The 19,565-nt window shown below is 38.2% G+C and overlaps 1 protein-coding gene across 1 annotated transcript in view; it reads left to right on the plus strand.

Moving 5' to 3' along the window:
• Positions 1–6,255: 6,255 nt before the first annotated feature.
• The window catches only part of itga10 (integrin, alpha 10), a 48,789-nt gene continuing 35,479 nt past the window's right edge, over positions 6,256–19,565 (plus strand). Inside the window, exons 1-5 of the mRNA XM_084435430.1 lie at positions 6,256–6,656; positions 7,194–7,445; positions 16,427–16,538; positions 16,761–16,870; positions 16,970–17,058. Of these exons, the coding sequence (XP_084291556.1) occupies positions 7,394–7,445; positions 16,427–16,538; positions 16,761–16,870; positions 16,970–17,058 (363 nt within the window). The 5' untranslated portion in view covers positions 6,256–6,656; positions 7,194–7,393. The remainder of the gene's footprint in view (positions 6,657–7,193; positions 7,446–16,426; positions 16,539–16,760; positions 16,871–16,969; positions 17,059–19,565) is intronic.

A 19,565-nucleotide genomic window follows, 5' to 3' on the forward strand; every position in this document is an offset into this window, starting at 1 on the left:
ATAGGGCTTATTCACTTTCTTTCCTACATTTAGATAGGTGGGCAAATGCATTTTTGTCTCAGTGCATGCATTGTTTTAGTTTGACAGGGTCGGCGCTAGCTTAGCTTAGCATAATGAATGGAATCCTTTGTTGCCAGCTAGCATGTCCTGAGTAAAAGTGATATAAAAAAATAAAAAAAACCCCACCTAATTACTTCTTGTGGCCTGCGTATTCACAACAAGTACAAATAGCGATGCAGATTAACACTAGGCGATTTCCTAGGCAGATATTGACTTATATATTAAGGACTATATTAGGGGGAAGCACAGGCGAAGCACTGCTACTTGGGCGTGATATCTCTGCGCCCAAGTAGCAGTGCTTTGCCTGTGCTTCCCCCTAATATAGTCCCAAGTCAATATCTGCCTAGGAAATCACCTAGTGTTAATCTGCATCTCTATTTGTACTTGTTGTGAAACACAGGTTGGGCTTCCCACTGATGCCTCAGTCGCGAAGTTTCTACTTGACAGGTAAAGTTTGGCATGCTATTTGGAGAAATCCATTTAAAATCACTGCTAGTAAAAGTTAATGTAAGCTATGATTAGCTCGTGCATGCTCTCTCGTGCACACGTTTAATAGGCGTTCCCTCTCGGGAGCAGGTAGAGTGTTGCGCGTGTGTATTTTTTCAAAAAGTGGAGAGGGCGGTTCTTTTCTAAAATTCGGGAAAATCCTCCGCTATACCTTTAAGTGACACGTTGCATTTCTGCTATGGCAACACTGTAACAACATCGTAGAATTGTAAGATGCGACAGGGCTGTAGCAACGTTGTTGCGCGACATTCAGCAACTGAGAGACGACGTTCTGACAAAAAAAAATGTTTATGCTAGATAGGCCTCTATAGATATCCCCCATTTAGCAATTTAATTTTAATTAGTTAATTTTTAATTAGTCAGATGTTAGATGATTATATACTTTTTAAATATTGTTTATCCTTATTATTGAATGGGGCTCAGTAATCTGAACGGCCCTGAACGGTGGTTTAATGTCAAAATTGTGACAACGCTGTAACAACCTTCACCATAGCAACCTTTTGGCCATGTTGTTAGAAGGTTGGGTATGTTGTGCCAACATTCTGTGTTTGCTGGGTCGTCACCTAGGTAACATATTTCTAAGAAATTTCTTATTTGAATTATGATTGCTGAGCCTGATCACTTAATTTATTAACCTTTTATCATGTTATGGTAACATTAAAGCCGCAGTTTTTCCTCTGTTCGAAATCTGCAATTGCAGTTATCCGCGGAATTATTCACTTTACGTGGGTTGTGCCTCGGCACGGCACAGCGCGGATGAATCAAATGTTTTGAGGAGAATGTGGGCTGTCAGTCACCGCGCCGGTGTGGATGTCATTCGGAATCACAGATTCTACTTTTTGTTTTTGGAAGTATGACCAACATAAGAATAAGAACAACATAAGAAAATGTCGTCTGAACAAGTAAGTAACATCCACTTTTGTTCTGACCAACTAAGGAAAAAAAAAACATTGCAGTAAATCGCGCTGATTAAATCTAACGATCGCTTATCATATCACATCAAACCGTGCAAATTATACTTTGTTCTCAAATTGTTAATGGCTACAGATGTAATGACGCAAAGACATACTCCAATTTCCCGCGGAAATCCACCAGTACCACTGGAATTAAAACATTATTACAAGCTTAACATTTTGAATAGAGCTAAGGCAAGCAGATAGTTTTGAACACTGGCTGGTTATGTACTTGCTCAAAAAATTATTTTGGATAATTTTTAACCGAAAAAAGCTACGGACTGCAGCTTTAAATTATGGTTAATTCAAGGCTGTTAATGTGCACGTATTCGATATCTAGCTATTTTTTTAATCTATAGTAGGCTATACTCTCCGCTTGTCTTCACATTTATAAATGTAGTAAAACATGTTTTTTTAGGGCTTTAGCCCTTTAGGAAAAAAAAAACTGTATATTTATATTATTATTATGGTTGTTATTAATAGTGAATAAATCTAAAGCTTTTGAGACTATTATTTTGTGTTATTGAATTTGTCATGAAGATGTGACCATCTTTTCCTGCACTGTCAGAAATAGGGGTACAGTAGGAGTCCATTTCTGTCCCCCAAGGTACAATCTACACTAACTTACCCCATAGGGCTTATTATTGGACCTCAAGGTATTTATGTACCTTTTTGAGGGTCAAAAAGTATTAAAATTTCTTATGGAGAAAATGTATAGAGTTTTTACATCCGGAACACAGCTGTTGCACTCTGTACCATCTAAGTCATGCGTAAACCACAGATATTGACAGGAACAACTCTGGTGGAACACCTGACTGGATCTAAAACTTTAAGATGACACACATCTCCGTCTTCGTATGTTAGTGAAACCACACTTGAAAGCACGCAACACACACAAGGTTAGTTGTCAATTACGGTTGTGTTCAGACAGCAGGGGTTTGCTGTAAATATGGTGGCGAGTCCTACAAATTCACAGGTTACAGAATGCAGCTGTCATTCTCATAAATAGCCAAACTGTACATTAACTTATAGTCTTTTCTTCCCTATTTGTTCCAAGTGAAACAGTTTCACAAACAAGAAAAAATGTAGGACGGTACTTGATTTTGTCCATTTGGAAATTGATTACTTCACAGTAATAAGTACAACGATCCGATGTCTTTACTTATTACTGTGATCTCATGTGATTGACAGGGTGTCCCGTCCTCACGCCGAAAAACACGTAATCAAAGAAGAGAAGAGATTGCAAGAGGGAGGGGAAGATATTTTGAATAAAGATTATGAGGGCATGTGAATTTAATTTAAAAAAAGTATGTGCACTGATAAATAATTCATAATAAATACTGCAATATTACATTAAAAAAACATAAATTGCCAAATTTGAATTCATGGTGACTTTAATTGTATTTAGCACTGAAATATAGGACTGACAACTGAATGCTTAAACGTACAATATGTAAAAAATTTCGCCGCTAGGGGTCGCTAACCTCTTACAATAACAAAGGCGTAGTTTGATGACGCAACACTTGCTAAGAATTATGGATCTTGTCGTCAACGTCAAGCCGACCGATCTAATAATGTTTATGGATGAGTAAATACATCAATGTTTTTATCATGACTGTGATATGAAGCAGGTCGGGATTGCTAAGAGACAGCTATCAGCTCCACACGCGACGCGAGTCCCGCAGATATAAAAGGAAAATGGACATTTCATTCTACCGAACTACACGCAAGTGCAGAATTACAACTCACAGGTCAGATTATTAGACAAATTAAACTTGTGAGGTAACGCAGCGCTGTTTCACTTGGTCTAACATTACACTATCACACTAAACTGCATTTGAATGTGTTGAAATTTATGTTATTCTATGTGTTAGTTTGTCTGTATGAGACTAGCAGTAAGCTAGATCAACATTAGAATAACATACAGATCATATTCTAACATTTTGTCATTGTTGAACTATATAACATTGATTAGTTTTATGTAAATGTGCTCACCTGTTTAATAAAGTACATGTAGGAGCGGTCGAAGTCTCGGACGTGGAGCTCTCGGCATCTCGAAAACACCGCGCTGATATTGATTCTCGTTTTAGTTCTCCTTTTTTATCCAAAGTCTGCTTGCCATGGTCCATAATGTTTGAACGAAACAACAACAGCGTGCAGATAGACATTACGAACTACACAGTTGTCTACGTCTGTCGCCTTGGTTACTATCAGAGGGCTCTGGTTACTATGGCAGTACGAGCGGAAACCAGGGAGAACGCGGATATGACGACATTGACAGCAACAAAACGGAAATAAAGAAATGGGACGTGTCTTCGAATTAAATTACAAATTTCTCCTGGTTTGAAAGTTGTTGGAAACAGTCGGGATAATGTAAGTACACAACTAAAAAAAATATATAACATAGATATAGAGATTTTTGCTATTTTTAAAGCAACAAAATTACATATTGTACCTTTAAAGTTGAACATGGCTTTTTTCTCTCTCTTTCTTCATCACTCACATACTGTACTGAATGGAGTCCCAGGTTTCATGCAATGCTGTATGGTACCATATCTGTGGGAAGCCACATTGCTAGTAACAGCAGGCATCTGGCGGGGTCAGGTGACCGCTGAGTTTTGATTATTTCAGAGAACTGAGGCAGAAGACAAGAAACGGTCAAAATCTGTTCCTTTGTTAAGAGTATGTTTTGGCCTCAATGCTCACTCTTTAATGGCAAGAGAAGTGTGTACTTGGAGAAGATGTGAACACCCAGTTAAAAAGTTTTTTTTTTTTTTTTTTTGTATTACATAAGTGTGAGTCAGAAGGAAAATCCTGCTAGTCCAGTTAATAACCATTGATTTGAATTGTAGCTTTTGCATGTACATGACTAGTGTTTGTGGGTACTTGTGTCCATGGTGGTGCGGTGACATCACTTTTGTTTTAAGACCAGATTCCTTTACCTCCCCAAAATGTGACAGTATTAAATATGAGCTTTTAATGCAATTATCTTTTTTTCTCCAAACATAGTCTATTTCACATTAATCACAAGCTGTTAGCATGAACGCCCCCCCCCCCCCCCCTCTCTCTCTCTCTCTCTCTCTCTCTCTCTTTCTCTCTTTCTGTGTGTGTGTGTGTGAGAGAGAGAGAGGTTAATAACAGCGAGACATTTCATTTGTTTCCACTCCCACATAACTGTTACCTGTGTGACATTTCTTAACATGACAAGCAGTGCACCACATTCCCACAGGTGAATTGCACAATATTCTGCGGTTACAAATATTAAAATTTGTTGTGAAACTTAACACCCTTGGTAACGCTCCATGCTGAAGGAAGACTGAAGGAAATCATCACTCGTAACATACAATTACTTAAAAGGATAGTTCTCCCAAAACGGAAAATTCTGTCATAATTTACTCACCCTCAAGTTGTTCCCAACATGTGTACATTTTTCTTTGTTCTGCTGAACACAAAAGAAGATATTTTGAGGAATGTTTGTAACCAGTTGTGGGGCACCATTGACTTACATAGTATGGGGGGAAATACTATGGAAGTCATTGGTGTCCCACAACTGTTTGGTTGCCAACATTCTTCAAAATATTTTCTTTTGTGTTCAGCAGAACAAATATGACAGAATTTTCAGTTTTGGGTAATAAAAGGTTATCCCTTTAACGCCGGTGGTCTCAGATGGAAAACTGCGAAATAGCGCCACCTCGAGGATTCTTGCTGAAAATGTTAGAAGAAACTAAATAGTTTCAAATGTGTTACTCTGTTGCCATCTGCTGGATGAATATTGCAGGTGCATGACTGAAATTCACTCAAGCACTTGAGTGCAAGGTAGCAGGCAAAAAAAGCACATAATAATGCAAACAATTCTGGTATGAAGTAAACGTTCAATCACCGTCAGTTGTTAGTCAATAACTACACCTAAAAAAAATTCAAACATTGGAGTAGCTACTTTGTTTACTTAAGAGACAACAGTTCATTATTTTTCAATTAAGCTTTCATTTTGTGTAGATATCATGCAAAAATTAAAATTAAATTACAAACATTTTAAAATGTGGTTAAATTATATTGTGATGGAAATTTGGTGATGGGGAGGAGCGAACAGGCAAATAAATTACAGTAATAACCCTATAAGTAGGAAAAAAGAAATAAGATACAATTGTTGCTCTCTCTTAGACCTCATACTCATACAATCATAGACCTCTTACTCAGGCAACACTAAATTAGTTTTCTGGGTTGTGGTGAACCCAGACATGACCCAAAGCACTACAATGTTTTGACAAAGTCTTAACATAACAGAGCTGATAATATATGTGGCACGACTGTGGCGAGAGAACAAAATCAACCTAATCTTGCTTTTTTAAATAGAAGGTCAGTCTGCTTTTCATGTTTTCCATGCATAGCGTTAATGCGCATTGATGCGTTGAACATATGACAACACGATTCTGTTATAAAAACAAAAGGTTTATCAAAAGGAAAAGGCAAACTAATTGGTCTCTGTTATCGTAACCAGAATCTACATGGAGTTGGCAAATCCATAGCCTAATATATTTGTTATTCGATTCACTCCGGTTGGAAACTGTAATACTATTTATTTTCCCCTCAAATCTTTCCAACAAAACCGCATCTGATGTAGGCTACTTCATGTACAATGAGAGTAAAATAAAGCGTGTGTGTGTGTGTGTGTGTGTGTGTGTGTGTGTGAGAGAGAAAGAGAGAGAGAGAGAGGTTTGTGGGCTAGGCTCAAAAAAGGGTCCAGTTTACTGAGGGAGACTCCTGCTGCAGAATCAAGGCGCTCTTTCATTTTTCTAGAAGGCTATAGATAGACTATATATATTGGATACACGGAGCAGTCGAAGGAAAGCAGCCACGAAGGCAATTAAATAAATTTCACCTCAGGAAAATAATATTTATGATAAATTCCACATTTCATATGTAAAGGATAAAGGCTTCTGTAACAACATTGAGAGAAAATCCCTGGATAAAGTCTTTTTGTCGGTTGTTTTTGTGAATGTATTTATTTTGGGAACCGCTCGTTTGCAAGAGCTGGACTAAACTCATGCGCGCGCTCATTTAACGACAGCAGGTGTTGGAGGCGAGCAAACCTGGATTTTGAATAGCATAATCGTTGTTTATGTGGGGAACAAGACGGTAAGTTAACCTAAGTTTTTAATTTGTTTGTTTATGGAGTTTTTCTTAATAGCTACCGTTAAACTTCGTGTTTGCACAAATTATGAAAATTAGCCTGTCATGACTTGACCTCAAGTTGTTTCAAACAGTCTTATTTTCTTCAGTGAGACACAACAGGACTACAGGAGATGTGAATGATGACTGAAAATCACAGTTTAAGTCATTATTCACTTTATTTAAATATAAAAAAGTACACTGACAGTGTCAGTTCCTATAACAGTCTGCCTATCATCTCCATTTGTGCTTCCCTAAAGGAAAAAAGGTCGGTTTTGGAAATTTGGAATACCATAGGCTGTGCATTTTAAATGAGTTAATTTTCATTTTAGGTCCCTGTAGTTTGCCATTTATTTATCATTTATAATTATTAGAAACTTATGAGTTGTTATTATGAAATAACACACTATTGTGTGTATGTTAGGCTACTTATTACATGGTCAAACGATACTTGTTTGAGCCAAAATTAGTAGAATACCATACAGTGATGTCTTTCATGCACAGGGAATGTGAGAGCGGCGCGCGTGCTGCGTACTGCACTGTGAGCGCGTGAGTTACAGTATGCCACTGGAGAGGAAGCACATCTCCACCTGAGAGAACACGCGCGTGCACCCCTGCTTCTGTGCGCGCGCTGTATTTACAATCACTGCTGACATTTCCAAATTGAAGAAGGAGAAAAAGAGACTGAATCACATAACTGGCAAATGGAGATCCACAAGTACCTGCTGTTGTTAAAGATCACTGTTCTTCTCAAAGGTGAGTTTAACCATGTTAGGCATGTGTGTTTGCATTGATTTGTGCTGTATACCCTCTCAGTCACGTGATGTTCTCGTAGTATAGTTTCTTAAATAATTTAAAACATGCAAATAATGTAAGTAAAAGCATTTGAAGCTCTCATCTGTAAGATCTCTGCACTTACAAGACAGTAACCCAAGCTGTTGGCTCTGACTCCAAGGACATTATTTGTTCAGCTAGAGTCTTTTCTACCACATGTTTTCTACCAATGTTATATAGAGTAATTACTAATTAAAGTGTAAAGCATGAAAATGTTTAATCTAATCACAACATCACTTTCCTTGCACTAGTATTTTTACTGGAATTACTTGCAATATAGAGTTATATTCTCTTTTAACCGACTTCATCTAGACATCAACAGACTATTATGAGGGAGACTTTTGTTTAAATTCACTGAAAGAAACTAAGTAGCCTACTTATCATGGCACAATTATGTCACATATCACATAGCAAATTACTGTAAACGCTATGGTGCTTTATGGACCACAACAGATGCAGTCGAAGTATTTCCAGACTGTGGAAGTGCAATGCCTCTAGCTGTATTGTACACACTTACTACCTATACTGCATGACATGTTTATATACAATTTGTTACCTAGACTGCATACTGTAGGCATTGGTGTCTGTTTTTGTGCATATATGCTGCTGTGGCTGCTGATAGATTCTGCAGATGCTCAGTGATGAGCAAGCTGTCTTGTGTTTTGCTATGTTCTTCTGTGCTTTAGATAGAGAACACAGGTGTGGACTCTGGGAATTCCACCCCCTTTTACCCCCTCATCTCTCCTGGCATTTCTCACTCTCAAGCCCCCCACCCCACCTCTTGAGAGGGTTGATTGAGACATTACATGAAAAACAGGGGCAACATAAGGCAGTTAAGGAAAACAGTAGACAAGAAATCCCCTGAAATGGTTTTTAAAGTGTGGAGCAGATATATTAAATCTGTTTGGAAAGAAGTGGGATTTAGAGTAAAGTGACGTGAGAAACCAGTGTATATCCTTACACTGAAAGTGAGGATAAATGTGTGTCTGCATGGATATTTCATTGACCCAAAAATAGTCCGAAACGAGAGAGACAATATAGGGATAACTAAAGAAAAGAGAGTAATAACTAAACTGCACCATTTAAACTTCACAGTTTAAATTAACATGGATAAAATTGTTTACCATTTCAGTGGGTTTCTTAGTAACATGTTCTCTCTCAGTAATGTGTCCCATATGTGTTCGCATATTACTCATACTGGCATGGCTGAACTGTACATACTGGCATGGCTGAACTGTACATTTGCATTTATAATAAGACTCATTCAATGTGACAGCGGTGGGTGAGAATGCTTCTCTCAATGTGGTTAAGGAAAACATTTATGTGTGTAATAGTGTATATGTGTGTTTTTATATGTAAGGAGTGAGAGAATCTCTGCTGCTTTTCCAGACTGTTCACCACCAAGTTACATAAATGTTTACGGTTGTCATGACAGGGCCCTTTAGGCATGGACCAAGAAAACCCACTGAGCTGAAACAGAGGACCAAAGATACTCTAGAACTCTTTCACACACAGAAACAAACATTGAAGAATGAGATCAAAACAAGTGTGAATGAGAAGAGGGGAGTTTTGCTGGGTGGTTTTGGATGAAGATAATTTGGAAGAGATAAATGATTTATGAAGTCAGTTCACTTCAAGTACAAGTATCCTGCAGAACCACCACAGGTGTAGTTCATCACATTAACTATGGACATTTTCCACTAACACAGTGGTTCTCAACCTTTTTGACTTGAAGGCCGCCCACTGTCCAACACAATATCCTAAGACCCAAGATATTTCTTCTGCTATTTCTGCTGTAATTACGGCAATGCTGCTTAGCAGTGAGATCTGGCTTAAAGAAGGTTGCATCCACTCGTTCAGATTTATCCTTGAGGTCACCTATAAGCTCATTCCATTCACTTCGAATGACGGATTGCTGTTGTTATGGCGCAGTTTAGCAGTCTCTCTCTACACCTTGCAAAGTTAAGTGCAAAAAGAGCTTCCCTAAGCGTTTCAGCGATTTAAAGGAGCTACTTTCCTCTAAAATAGTAAAACACTGGCAGAGAGTGTCTTTTTAAAGATGTATTTCTGCCTGTGTGTTTCTGCGTGCAGTCGAAATCTCTTGTTCTCGGACGACCACAATCTCTGTCTCACATGTTTGAGTCGCACCTATACTGACACAGCATTCATGGATGATTCACGTCCTCACAGCGAGAACATGACCATGGCAACGTTGTGATCGTGACTGTCTTTTCTAGTAAAAGGTGTCACCTCAGCTGCTCCTTGTCCCGGTCTGTCTGTAATGCACAAGGTTGCGCCGGCTAGCGTTCAGGGTGATCTGAGGGCAACAATGGGAGCATTTCCGCCGGGTAAATCCCCATGGAGCTCCTATTCCTTGTCTTGCACGGTGGAGTTTCTGGATGAGTTTTACGTTGCATCACATAGCGCACCTGATTTCTCATCCAGAGCTTACTTAAATGTGGGGACGCAGACAAAGTTTGCTTTCTCAATGACCCCATTTTGCAGAATGGACTCTTCGGCAGAACTTCGGTCGAGGACTTTGCCCAGCAGTTCTCGGCAGAAATTAAGCAGACGGAGGCCATTAAACACATCTTGCCTCTGCGCGATTCCTCTGCAGGACGCAGAGGCCGTGCACCGTGTCTATTCGTCGCAAAGAGCGTCCACCTGTGGCTACCGCACATCCTCCACCGCAGACTGAGCAGCCTGCCACTTATTCAGCCCTTGGATAGACCTTGCATTTCTATGGGCAGGGGATTCCCCAGAACAAGTGTCCATGCGCGTTGTTGTCACAACAGACTGGCTGGGGTGCAATGGGCACACAGCATCGGGCTCCTGGACAGGACCTCGACTACAGTGGCACATCAACTGCCTGGAGTTGCAAGCGATATTGCTGGCCCTGTGGAGATATCGACCGTTGATCCAAGGCAGTTTATGCTTACAACGCATGTCACAACTCGTTCATCTCGTCCTCTAGAGTCAGCCGTGACTGAGGTCGCTGTGGGTGACTTACATCCCAGTCTAACTCTATCGCGCAGCGGACTTGCTCTTGCAATGTGTTACGCTTCAGGGGGAGTGGAGAATCCATCTTCAGGCGGTCCAGCTGATCTGGAGTTGATTCAATTCCAAGGAATCCTCCTATTGCCCTCTGTGGTATTCCCTGACCAAGGCCTTGGCCTTGGAACACTTGATGATTATCTAATCAAAATAACAATATGTATTGTAGTGATAAAAAAATAACTGAAATTGAATGCGTTTCTGATTTGTTTATGTTTCTGTCGGCTACATGAACATATCAATGTTGAGAAAGCAATCATATCACTAGCTTTAAATTTGCAACTTCGCTGGCTAATGAATGTATAAAAGTGACCAGCTGGATATAAACTAATGCAAATAGATGGTAACAATTGCGACATTAAACATTTGGGTCAGGTTTGCTTGTGTTTTTGTCACATTGTTTTAACTGCTTGAGGAAGCCACTCCTAATGTTAGTACTCTCAGCCTCGACGGCAAACATACTGCTGGACTTTCTTTACTAATGCAGCATCTAGTCAACAAATTAATTATTTTATAATGATATGGCAATATGTACTTTAGTGTTATGTATTCATACCGTTGAATCTGCCATCTGAAGTGTAAGCGCTCTCCATGAAGCGTGTTCTCTCCGTGCTGCGTGCAGCCTCGCGTGTTAAAATAAACAACTACAGGTGCCAGTAATAGTTTTTATTTGGCCTCTAGAGGCCGCTCTCGCTCTCTATAATGCCAGCAGTCCCTTCTCAGCGCTCTCGTACTGTGTAATGACAGCGCACCCTTCTCAGCCGCTCCAGCAACGGACACAACCCGAAAAACTATCGGTATGGATTTTTGCTCATAACCGATAGTTCCACCAAACAACTATCGGTACCGATATATCGACAAAAGCAATGAATCGGTTGACCTCTACCCTTTTCGAGACCAAGTGGATGTTATTGTAACCTCCGTTCCCTGTCCTCCTGCCACAAAGGGACACTGTCTCGACTACTCAGTACAAACTTCAATGAGTGGATGCACGCCACTTCCTTTTATGCCTGTTTGTCCGGTGGAGTGGCGCATGCAAATTCCACTCGCCAATTCTCATTGGCCTTTTCTCAAAGTATCAGAGGTGATTAGGGCTCCCAAGTACGACCCCTAGTGTCAGTCATCGACACCACATCTCGTGGGAGTGTTTATATAATCATTTTGTTATTGCAGAAATCCAAGATTCTGATTCAGTATGTTGCATATACATATACATATATATATATCCTGTGGCCCCTTTGGAGGTTTGCTGAGGCCCCCCAATGCCCCAATGAAAAGAATCCAAAAAGGAATTAAAGAAAAGAAAAAGAATAATGACTTGTGAGCATAACTACAACAGAGGAAAAAATGCAAAACAGGGATAAGGAGAAATAGGAGCACAAGAGAATTGTGGGAAGGCAAGTTAAGTTTTGTGAACAGTTGGGCAGAAAAAAAGAATGAATTACAGAGTGTGTCCCATTTCATCTTTGATCCATATGGATCCCCCTCCATGTTCTCTTCCACTGGAAAGAGAGAGAGAGAGTGAGAGACTAAAAGAGAGAAATGCAGGCTCCCTATTTGAGGTCTGTGGGGTTTGGTTCTCTGCCTGCCCCCTTTCTGAAAGCCTCCCCCTCTGCTTTTTGGGTAAACAATCCTAAGAAATCCACTCAGAGCACAACTTCACCCATAGTGAATGAGACCTCAGTGTACTTGTGGGTCAAAACCGTATCACACAAAACAGAAAAAATCCCTTCAGATAGGTTTTACTGTTGGAATTATGCTGGGAGTGTGATTGACTGGTCATCTTTGTTCCACACATCTGTTTTGGCCAATCGGGTTGTTTTGAATTAAACTTGCCATGAGTTACAAATCCTTGGGTGAACTTTCCCTTCAGCCTCTCTCTGAATCATATAAAAGCCAGGTCTGTATGTCATAACAGGGAACCACTATGTTCGGTAGTTATTGCAACCGACGCCCTTCCTTCTCTTTCCTTCTCTCTTTTGCCAACTCTTTTTCTCGGGCCTTTTCCTGCCTGTCTATCCATCCATCCAGTTCATTCATCAATTACAGCTGTTCTTTAATGCTTTTACTCTCCAGCATATAGGACACTTGAGATGCCAATATGAGTCGTTCTTGATCTTTATCTTTACATATATTTAGAAGCTTTGTACAGAGCCCGGGAAGTCACCTGTGGGAGAAAAAAAGAATCTGTGGCGACGGTTTTGCAATCCGTCCCCTCAGTTTATAAACCGTACTCACAAATTCTTAAACCGTTCCCTCGGTTTAACAAATCGTGCCCATGGATTAATAAACCGTACCCACGAGTTCCTAATCCGCGCTCTCAGATTTATAAACTGTGCCTTCAGTTTTTGCAATCTGTACCCACAAATTCATAAACCGTGCCCACGCTTTCGCAATCCGTTCCCACAGGTTTGTAAACTGTACTCACGGATTTGTGGTCCCTCCCCCAGTCTGTGCCTGATTCAACCAGGCCACCTATTTAGGTGCGGGATGCATTGCATTGTGTTTAAACTTTATTTTTCAAAATGGATAATTTCCTGAAATTTCTAAAAAATGATTTAGGCATTTAGGCTACATATTTAGAAGCAATTTATCCAAAACAACTTACAAAAAAGGAACAAAGCATTTCGTCAAATGTCAGTCATAATACAGGTTAGACAATAATAATAAAGGGCTAGGATTATCACAAATAACCACAAGATTTTGACGCTCACCATATTAAAATGTCTATTCCAACATATTCCACAATTATTGTGGAGCACGCTTTACTGCATGACATGGAGGCGCTGGTAAGATCACTTGCATTTTCCTATCAACAGTGGAAACAACTTAAAATACTCCATAATTTCTGGTCATACAGAAAAGAATAATACATCATTCGCAACTACTTTTGTGTAAACTCACAATAACAAGAAAACAATGTGCTTTTGTAAAATAAAATAAAACAGGACGTGCTTTCATGGTCTCCATGAACTTGAGCGCGTCTCATAAATGAACTGAAAAACAGCATATACTTTATATACATATTAAAGGCAGACTATGCAGTTTCTGTTTTTCTCAAACACGGAGTACTTGTATTTAATGTGACTGTCGTAAGTTGCATTGCTGGTTTTGCCAGCGGTGTCCCCCCCTGCTTTGCTATCGGGATGATTCGCACTACTACGAGTTCGTTTACCATTGAAATGATTTCAAACAAATTAGAATCGAAAGCAAATAGCCTACTCTCTGATTATGTAATCCGTATGAAAGGTGCATTTCTCTCTAAAGGCGCATCCCCTTTACAGCGGAGATGGAGATATGTTAGCAGCCTCGTTATTTGTTCAGACACATTTATTATCATTAGCCTACTTTTAGGCTTTCTGCATATATGCATGCGCTTGAGCACGGGATAGGCTATATTCCTCCATGCACCCAGTATTTAAGCAGAAATTTATATAAACGTGTGATTAGTCGACTAATTGCTTAAATGGATGACTAGTAGTCGACTAGAAAAATCTTTAGTCTGTGGCAACTCTAATCAGTACATTTAGTTGACATTATTACTTAGTAGCCTAATTAGTATCCAGCTCATTACATTAAATTAGTTGAGTTTACATAATTAATGAACTAATAAAATGATCAAATAAAGATTCAATTAAGATGCTCACCATATACAAAGGACTGTTTTTAAGGTGACAATCCTTTATACATGTGAAGATTGTAATGTATCTTATAAAGATGAAAATTGACATTTTGTTAATTAAAAAAATAAGCACATAATGTTGTAAAAAAAAATAATAAACAACTTATTCTCTGTTAGATGTGTTTTTACTACGTTTTGTATTTTGTATAATTATATCTATAGGTAATGAAGATATATTAACAAAAAATATTGTATATATTAATATATTAGGCCTATATATAAAACTTATATTATTATTATATATAAAACTTATATATAATTACTTATATATATTTTTAAAAAGGGCCTCATTGATTAATTTTGCCCCCACTCAGTAGGTTCGCCTCACCCCATAACCCGCTACAATTGAGAATCACTTTAAGCATGCAGACAATGTGATGTATTCCACTTAATCCACAATAAAACAATATGCAATAAGATTCGTTAACAACATACCGCTTGCTTTTCTTCTAAAATGAGGGCGGGCCACAAATCCGTGAGTACAGTTTACAAACCCGTGGGAATGGATTGCAAAAGCGTGGGCACGGTTTATGAATTTGTGGGTACAGATTGGCAAAACGAAAGGCATGGTTTACAAATCTGAGAGTGCGGATTAGGAACTCGTGGGTACGGTTTATTAATCCGAGGGCACGATTTGTTAAACCGAGGGAACAGTTTAAGAATTCGTGAGTACGGTTTATAAACTGAGGGGATGGATTGCAAAACCGTCGCCACGGATTGTTTTTTTTTTCTCCCACAGGTGACTTCCCGGGCTCTGTAGCTTTGCATTTTGGCCTCAGCATAGATCATTTTTGAATTTATTCAAAATTTGTGTGTAGAAATTTGAAGAAACGAAGTGGAAGAACTTGGAAGAGCAGTCTAAACCCTTATAATTTTCAACATAACCACATCATCTTAGAAGAAACTATGGTTCCCTTACAAAAAATAAGTATAATTCAACTTTATTTTATTAGGTATACTTAAGTAAAGTTCAAGTATATTTTAAGTATACTTTATGTAGTATACTAATATCAATGTACTAGAAGTATACTTGCAAGTGTACTGTTTCAGTACTACTTGGGACTAAATTGGCCCACTTTTTAGTGTATAAAAGTATACTTTTAAGTATGCTTTAAGTGTAACGGTAGTAAACTTTGAGTGCATAACTAGTTTTCTGCTTGTACTGCAACTATACTACAAGTGAACTTGTAGGTGTACTGATAGTTTACTAGTCAAATGTTTTAGTTTTTAAAGTACACTTTGAAGTAAACTCTCATTAATCTACCAGCACTAATTTATAGTTTTATACTGCAAGTAAACTTGTAAGTTTTCTTTAAGTGTTCATAACATCATACTTATAGTTTCCTATTTATATATTATTTTTGCACTTTACTGTAAGTATACTACTATGTTACTATTTAGGGATACATTTTCATACTTTAAATATACCTTTAACTGTACCATTTTTAAAACATTTTATCCTAGCTTCATGCATCCTTTTTTATTAAAAAAGTTTCATAAAAAAACAAAAACAAAAACAACAAAACACATAAAATCTTATTTTTGTCGAAGACTACATCTGGAGCGGATTCAGAATGATGATCAAAACACAGATGGAGTGGATTGAGTCCATCAACACCCCCAAAGCTTTACAGTCATTAACCCTTTCTGGGTCGACATTTCATTTGGCAACGTTAGGCAGTTTTGAACTTATATGCTGTTTAATGTTTGACAGTCGCATTATTTTACATATGAATAGATTTAAAGTAAATTCCTACACTACCAGTGGACTAGCCTGCTCAAAAATTCAGATACTCAGAATTACGAACATATCTGTTTTCTTAATAAATCTGTGTTTTCAAATAATATAAGTTTATAAGCCAGTATGTATAACTATGTGAAAAAAAGTATTTAATAGGCTAGTCAATCAAAAGAGTAAACACAACTACAAGCCAAGTATACTTAGCTTCATTAAACTTTTAAGTATATCTCAATCAAAAGATTGAGTACAAGTATATGCTTATCTATATGCTTATATATAGACTTATCTGTCATGTACTTCTTTCTATGTAGTCCATCTATTTATCTAATGCATAATCTTTTAGTGAAGATGTCTATAATATGTACTACTATATAGCCTAATATACTATATGCTACCTGTAAGACTCAATCTCGCTCTCTCTTTTAGGGCTGTGTGAGTGTTTTAATATTGATGTGAAGAGGCCACGGATCTTCAGTGGGCCTGAAGATGCTCTGTTCGGCTTCTCTGTGCTACAGCACGATGACAATGGAGAAAAATCGTGAGTATACTTTTTTCGTACTTTTTAGTTTTTAACTCACATTTAGAGGTTCTTGATGATAAATAAAGTACTAATTCACATTATATTAAGATGTTATCAGGCGATTAGGACCTATAATATAACAAGCTTATGAATGCATAATGTTTTGCTGCTCTTTGAAGGTCTCCTTGGTAAAGGTTATTTTGTAATTGTATTCTGAGTGACTCATGGTTTTATGAACAGAATTCTGGTTGGTGCTCCATGGGACGGACCACAAAATAACAGGAAGGGAGATATTTACAAGTGCATTGTGGGAGAAGAGATAAATTCCAATTGCTCAAAAGTTAACCTAGGTATTGGATTAACTCTTTGGCTATCAGAATTTACTTCAATAGCAGTGTTGTGCGTGGAGTACTAGTTTACAACGTGTTTTTGTGTTATTCTGTACATAGGTGAAAGTGCATTTCAGAACGTGTCTCGAAATCTTAAAAACTCTCATTTGGGGATGACGCTGACCCCTGCTGCTTCAGATGGCTTCCTGGTGAGATTATATTTGAAACTCTTTAGACGGTATTTAAAGTCTAAAAAACATCTCATGTTTGAGCACTGACATCACAGCCATTTTTGGATTAATCAGACATGTTTATGTTTTTATATATATGTGAGTGGGCATGAGTGTGTACATGTTTGTGGTATGGTGTGTAGAATGAGTGGTTCTTCTGTAAATTCCCCTTCTCTGTCTCATTCAGCCACTACCATCTGCTATGACCACCATCTTTATGCATGTGACCACCTGCAAAACAGTGGCCACTATTTAAATGACACATTATAGAGTCAGTTTAGTCTCTAAATGGGTGTTCTTAAAGAGACAATAATTTCATAATAGTAATAATAGTAATAGTAATAATTTCATAAACTTAAATAGTCATAATTTACAAGCCCTTGTTTCATTCCAAACCATGTGATTTTTTTTTTTTTTTCTGTGGTGTACAAAATTAGAAATTTAGCTAAATGTACTCAGTTGCCCAGTTCCATTGCATGTCTATTCAACTTATGTGCTATAATTCAGGTCTTCTGAAGCCATATGATAGGTTTGTGTGAGAAACAGAACAATGTATGTCAATATTCACTGATAATCTTCCCCTCCATTATTTATTAAAGGAATAGTTCACCCCAAAAAATTTTATTCTATCATCATTTACTCACCCTCATGTCATTCATCTTCGGAAGATACAAATGAAGATATTTTATATATTTTTTCATCCATTCTTTGAAAGTCCATGCAACCAAAACTTAAACAAAAAGTACAAAATAAGACATCGTACAAGTAATCCAAATGAATTGAGCAGTTTATTCCAAGTCTTCTGCAGACACTAGTGCTTTATATGATGAACACATTCGATTTTTTCAATGTTTCTTTCTGTACTTTTTGATGCATGAAAGTTTTGTTGTGAATGGAAGTCTCAGGTTTCATAACAAATATTTACATTTATGTTTTTCAAAGTTAAACGAAATTCATATAGATTTGGAATGACATGAGTGTGAGTGACACTCACAGAATTCTTTCTTTTCTGGTGAACTATCCCTTTAACTACTGCAGTTGGATCATTGTTTCAATGAATTGAACAAGAGAATCACATCAATTTGTAAATGAATCATTCAGACCACTTTCATTGAAAAAAATCCAGCAATGATTCATTCACAAACCCATCAATGTGCTTACGAGAAGTCAGATGTCAAGACTTCCAAATTGTATTTTTCTCTTATAAAGCTATCATATGACCTCAAAAAATCTTGAAATATAGTAGACAAGTCTTATGGAAGTCCCAAGGTCCAAGTCCTGATTTGCATATAAAGTAAAGAAAGTCATGCAGGTTTGGAACAATGTAGAATGATGGTTTCATTTTTGAGTGAACTATTTAATTAAAAGCTATAGGGTCGATGGATGGATGGATGGATGGATGGATGGATAAATGGATTAGATAGATAGATAGATAGATAGATAGATAGATAGATAGATAGATAGATAGATAGATAGATAGATAGATAAAGAAACTCATAAAACCAGCTAGAACCTCACCTGACCTAAAACCCAACCAGAACAGCTAGTTCTTAATATATTTATGGTTTCAGCCTCTAACATTCTTTTACCCACACACACACTTCCACATACACAAAGCTTTTTGTGTGGGGCAGAACGCAGTGAACCAGATCAGTCCAGTTCTGGAGCCGCTCCGCTGTGGCTTTGGTGGAATTGCTGGGTGGCTTTCGCCAGTAGTCAGACTTTTTATGAGAGCGAGCAAATGTTTTGGCGGGGAAAGTCTGGGTATGTGTGTTAAAACAAAAATATGTTTTTGCGTGTGTGTGTTTGTGTGACAGAGGGGTTAAACAGAGAGCAAGTGAGCACAGCTTTTGGGATGGAGTCACACATAGTTCACCATGGTGTATGCCAACTAAAACTAGCACTCACAGTGTGGATGTAATGAGCCCCCACATTGCACATTCAAATATCACTAACCAAATCATCTATTTGAATGTACCTGACTGAGGATTTGTGAGGCTGTGTTTGTTCCTTTGGTCAGTGCTATAACAGGATAAGAATGTGACTCAAGCCCTTTGTAATGACAGGCCGGGGAAAAGCCATAGCACCTCTCACCCTCAGTGCCACTTCAATTCTGTCTCTCACACTCATTCTATCCTTTTTCCTTTCCCTTTCTCCATCCTCCCATCCTCCCATCCCTCTGTTACAGGCTTTCATAATAACAGGGTGGGGAATTGCAGAACCTTTACCCCCCCTTAACCACTTCTTCCAAACACGTCTTTCTTTATTCTCATTCTCCCTCTTTCAACTTTTGGTATGTTTTCTTTCTCTCCATTCTTTCCCTCACCAATCCTCACAATGGTTTTTCAGGCACATAAATGGTACGCTTTGAAGATGTACTATTTTTATGTGTTTTTTTGCCCTTCTCCCCCCAATTCCCACCAAGTACGTTTTAAATTGCTTCATTGCAGGAGCAGCCGCCAACTCTGTTAAAGCATTTATGACAA

Source organism: Rutilus rutilus (assembly GCF_951802725.1).
Source record: "Rutilus rutilus genome assembly, chromosome: 17".
NCBI classification, from domain to species: Eukaryota; Metazoa; Chordata; class Actinopteri; order Cypriniformes; family Leuciscidae; genus Rutilus; species Rutilus rutilus.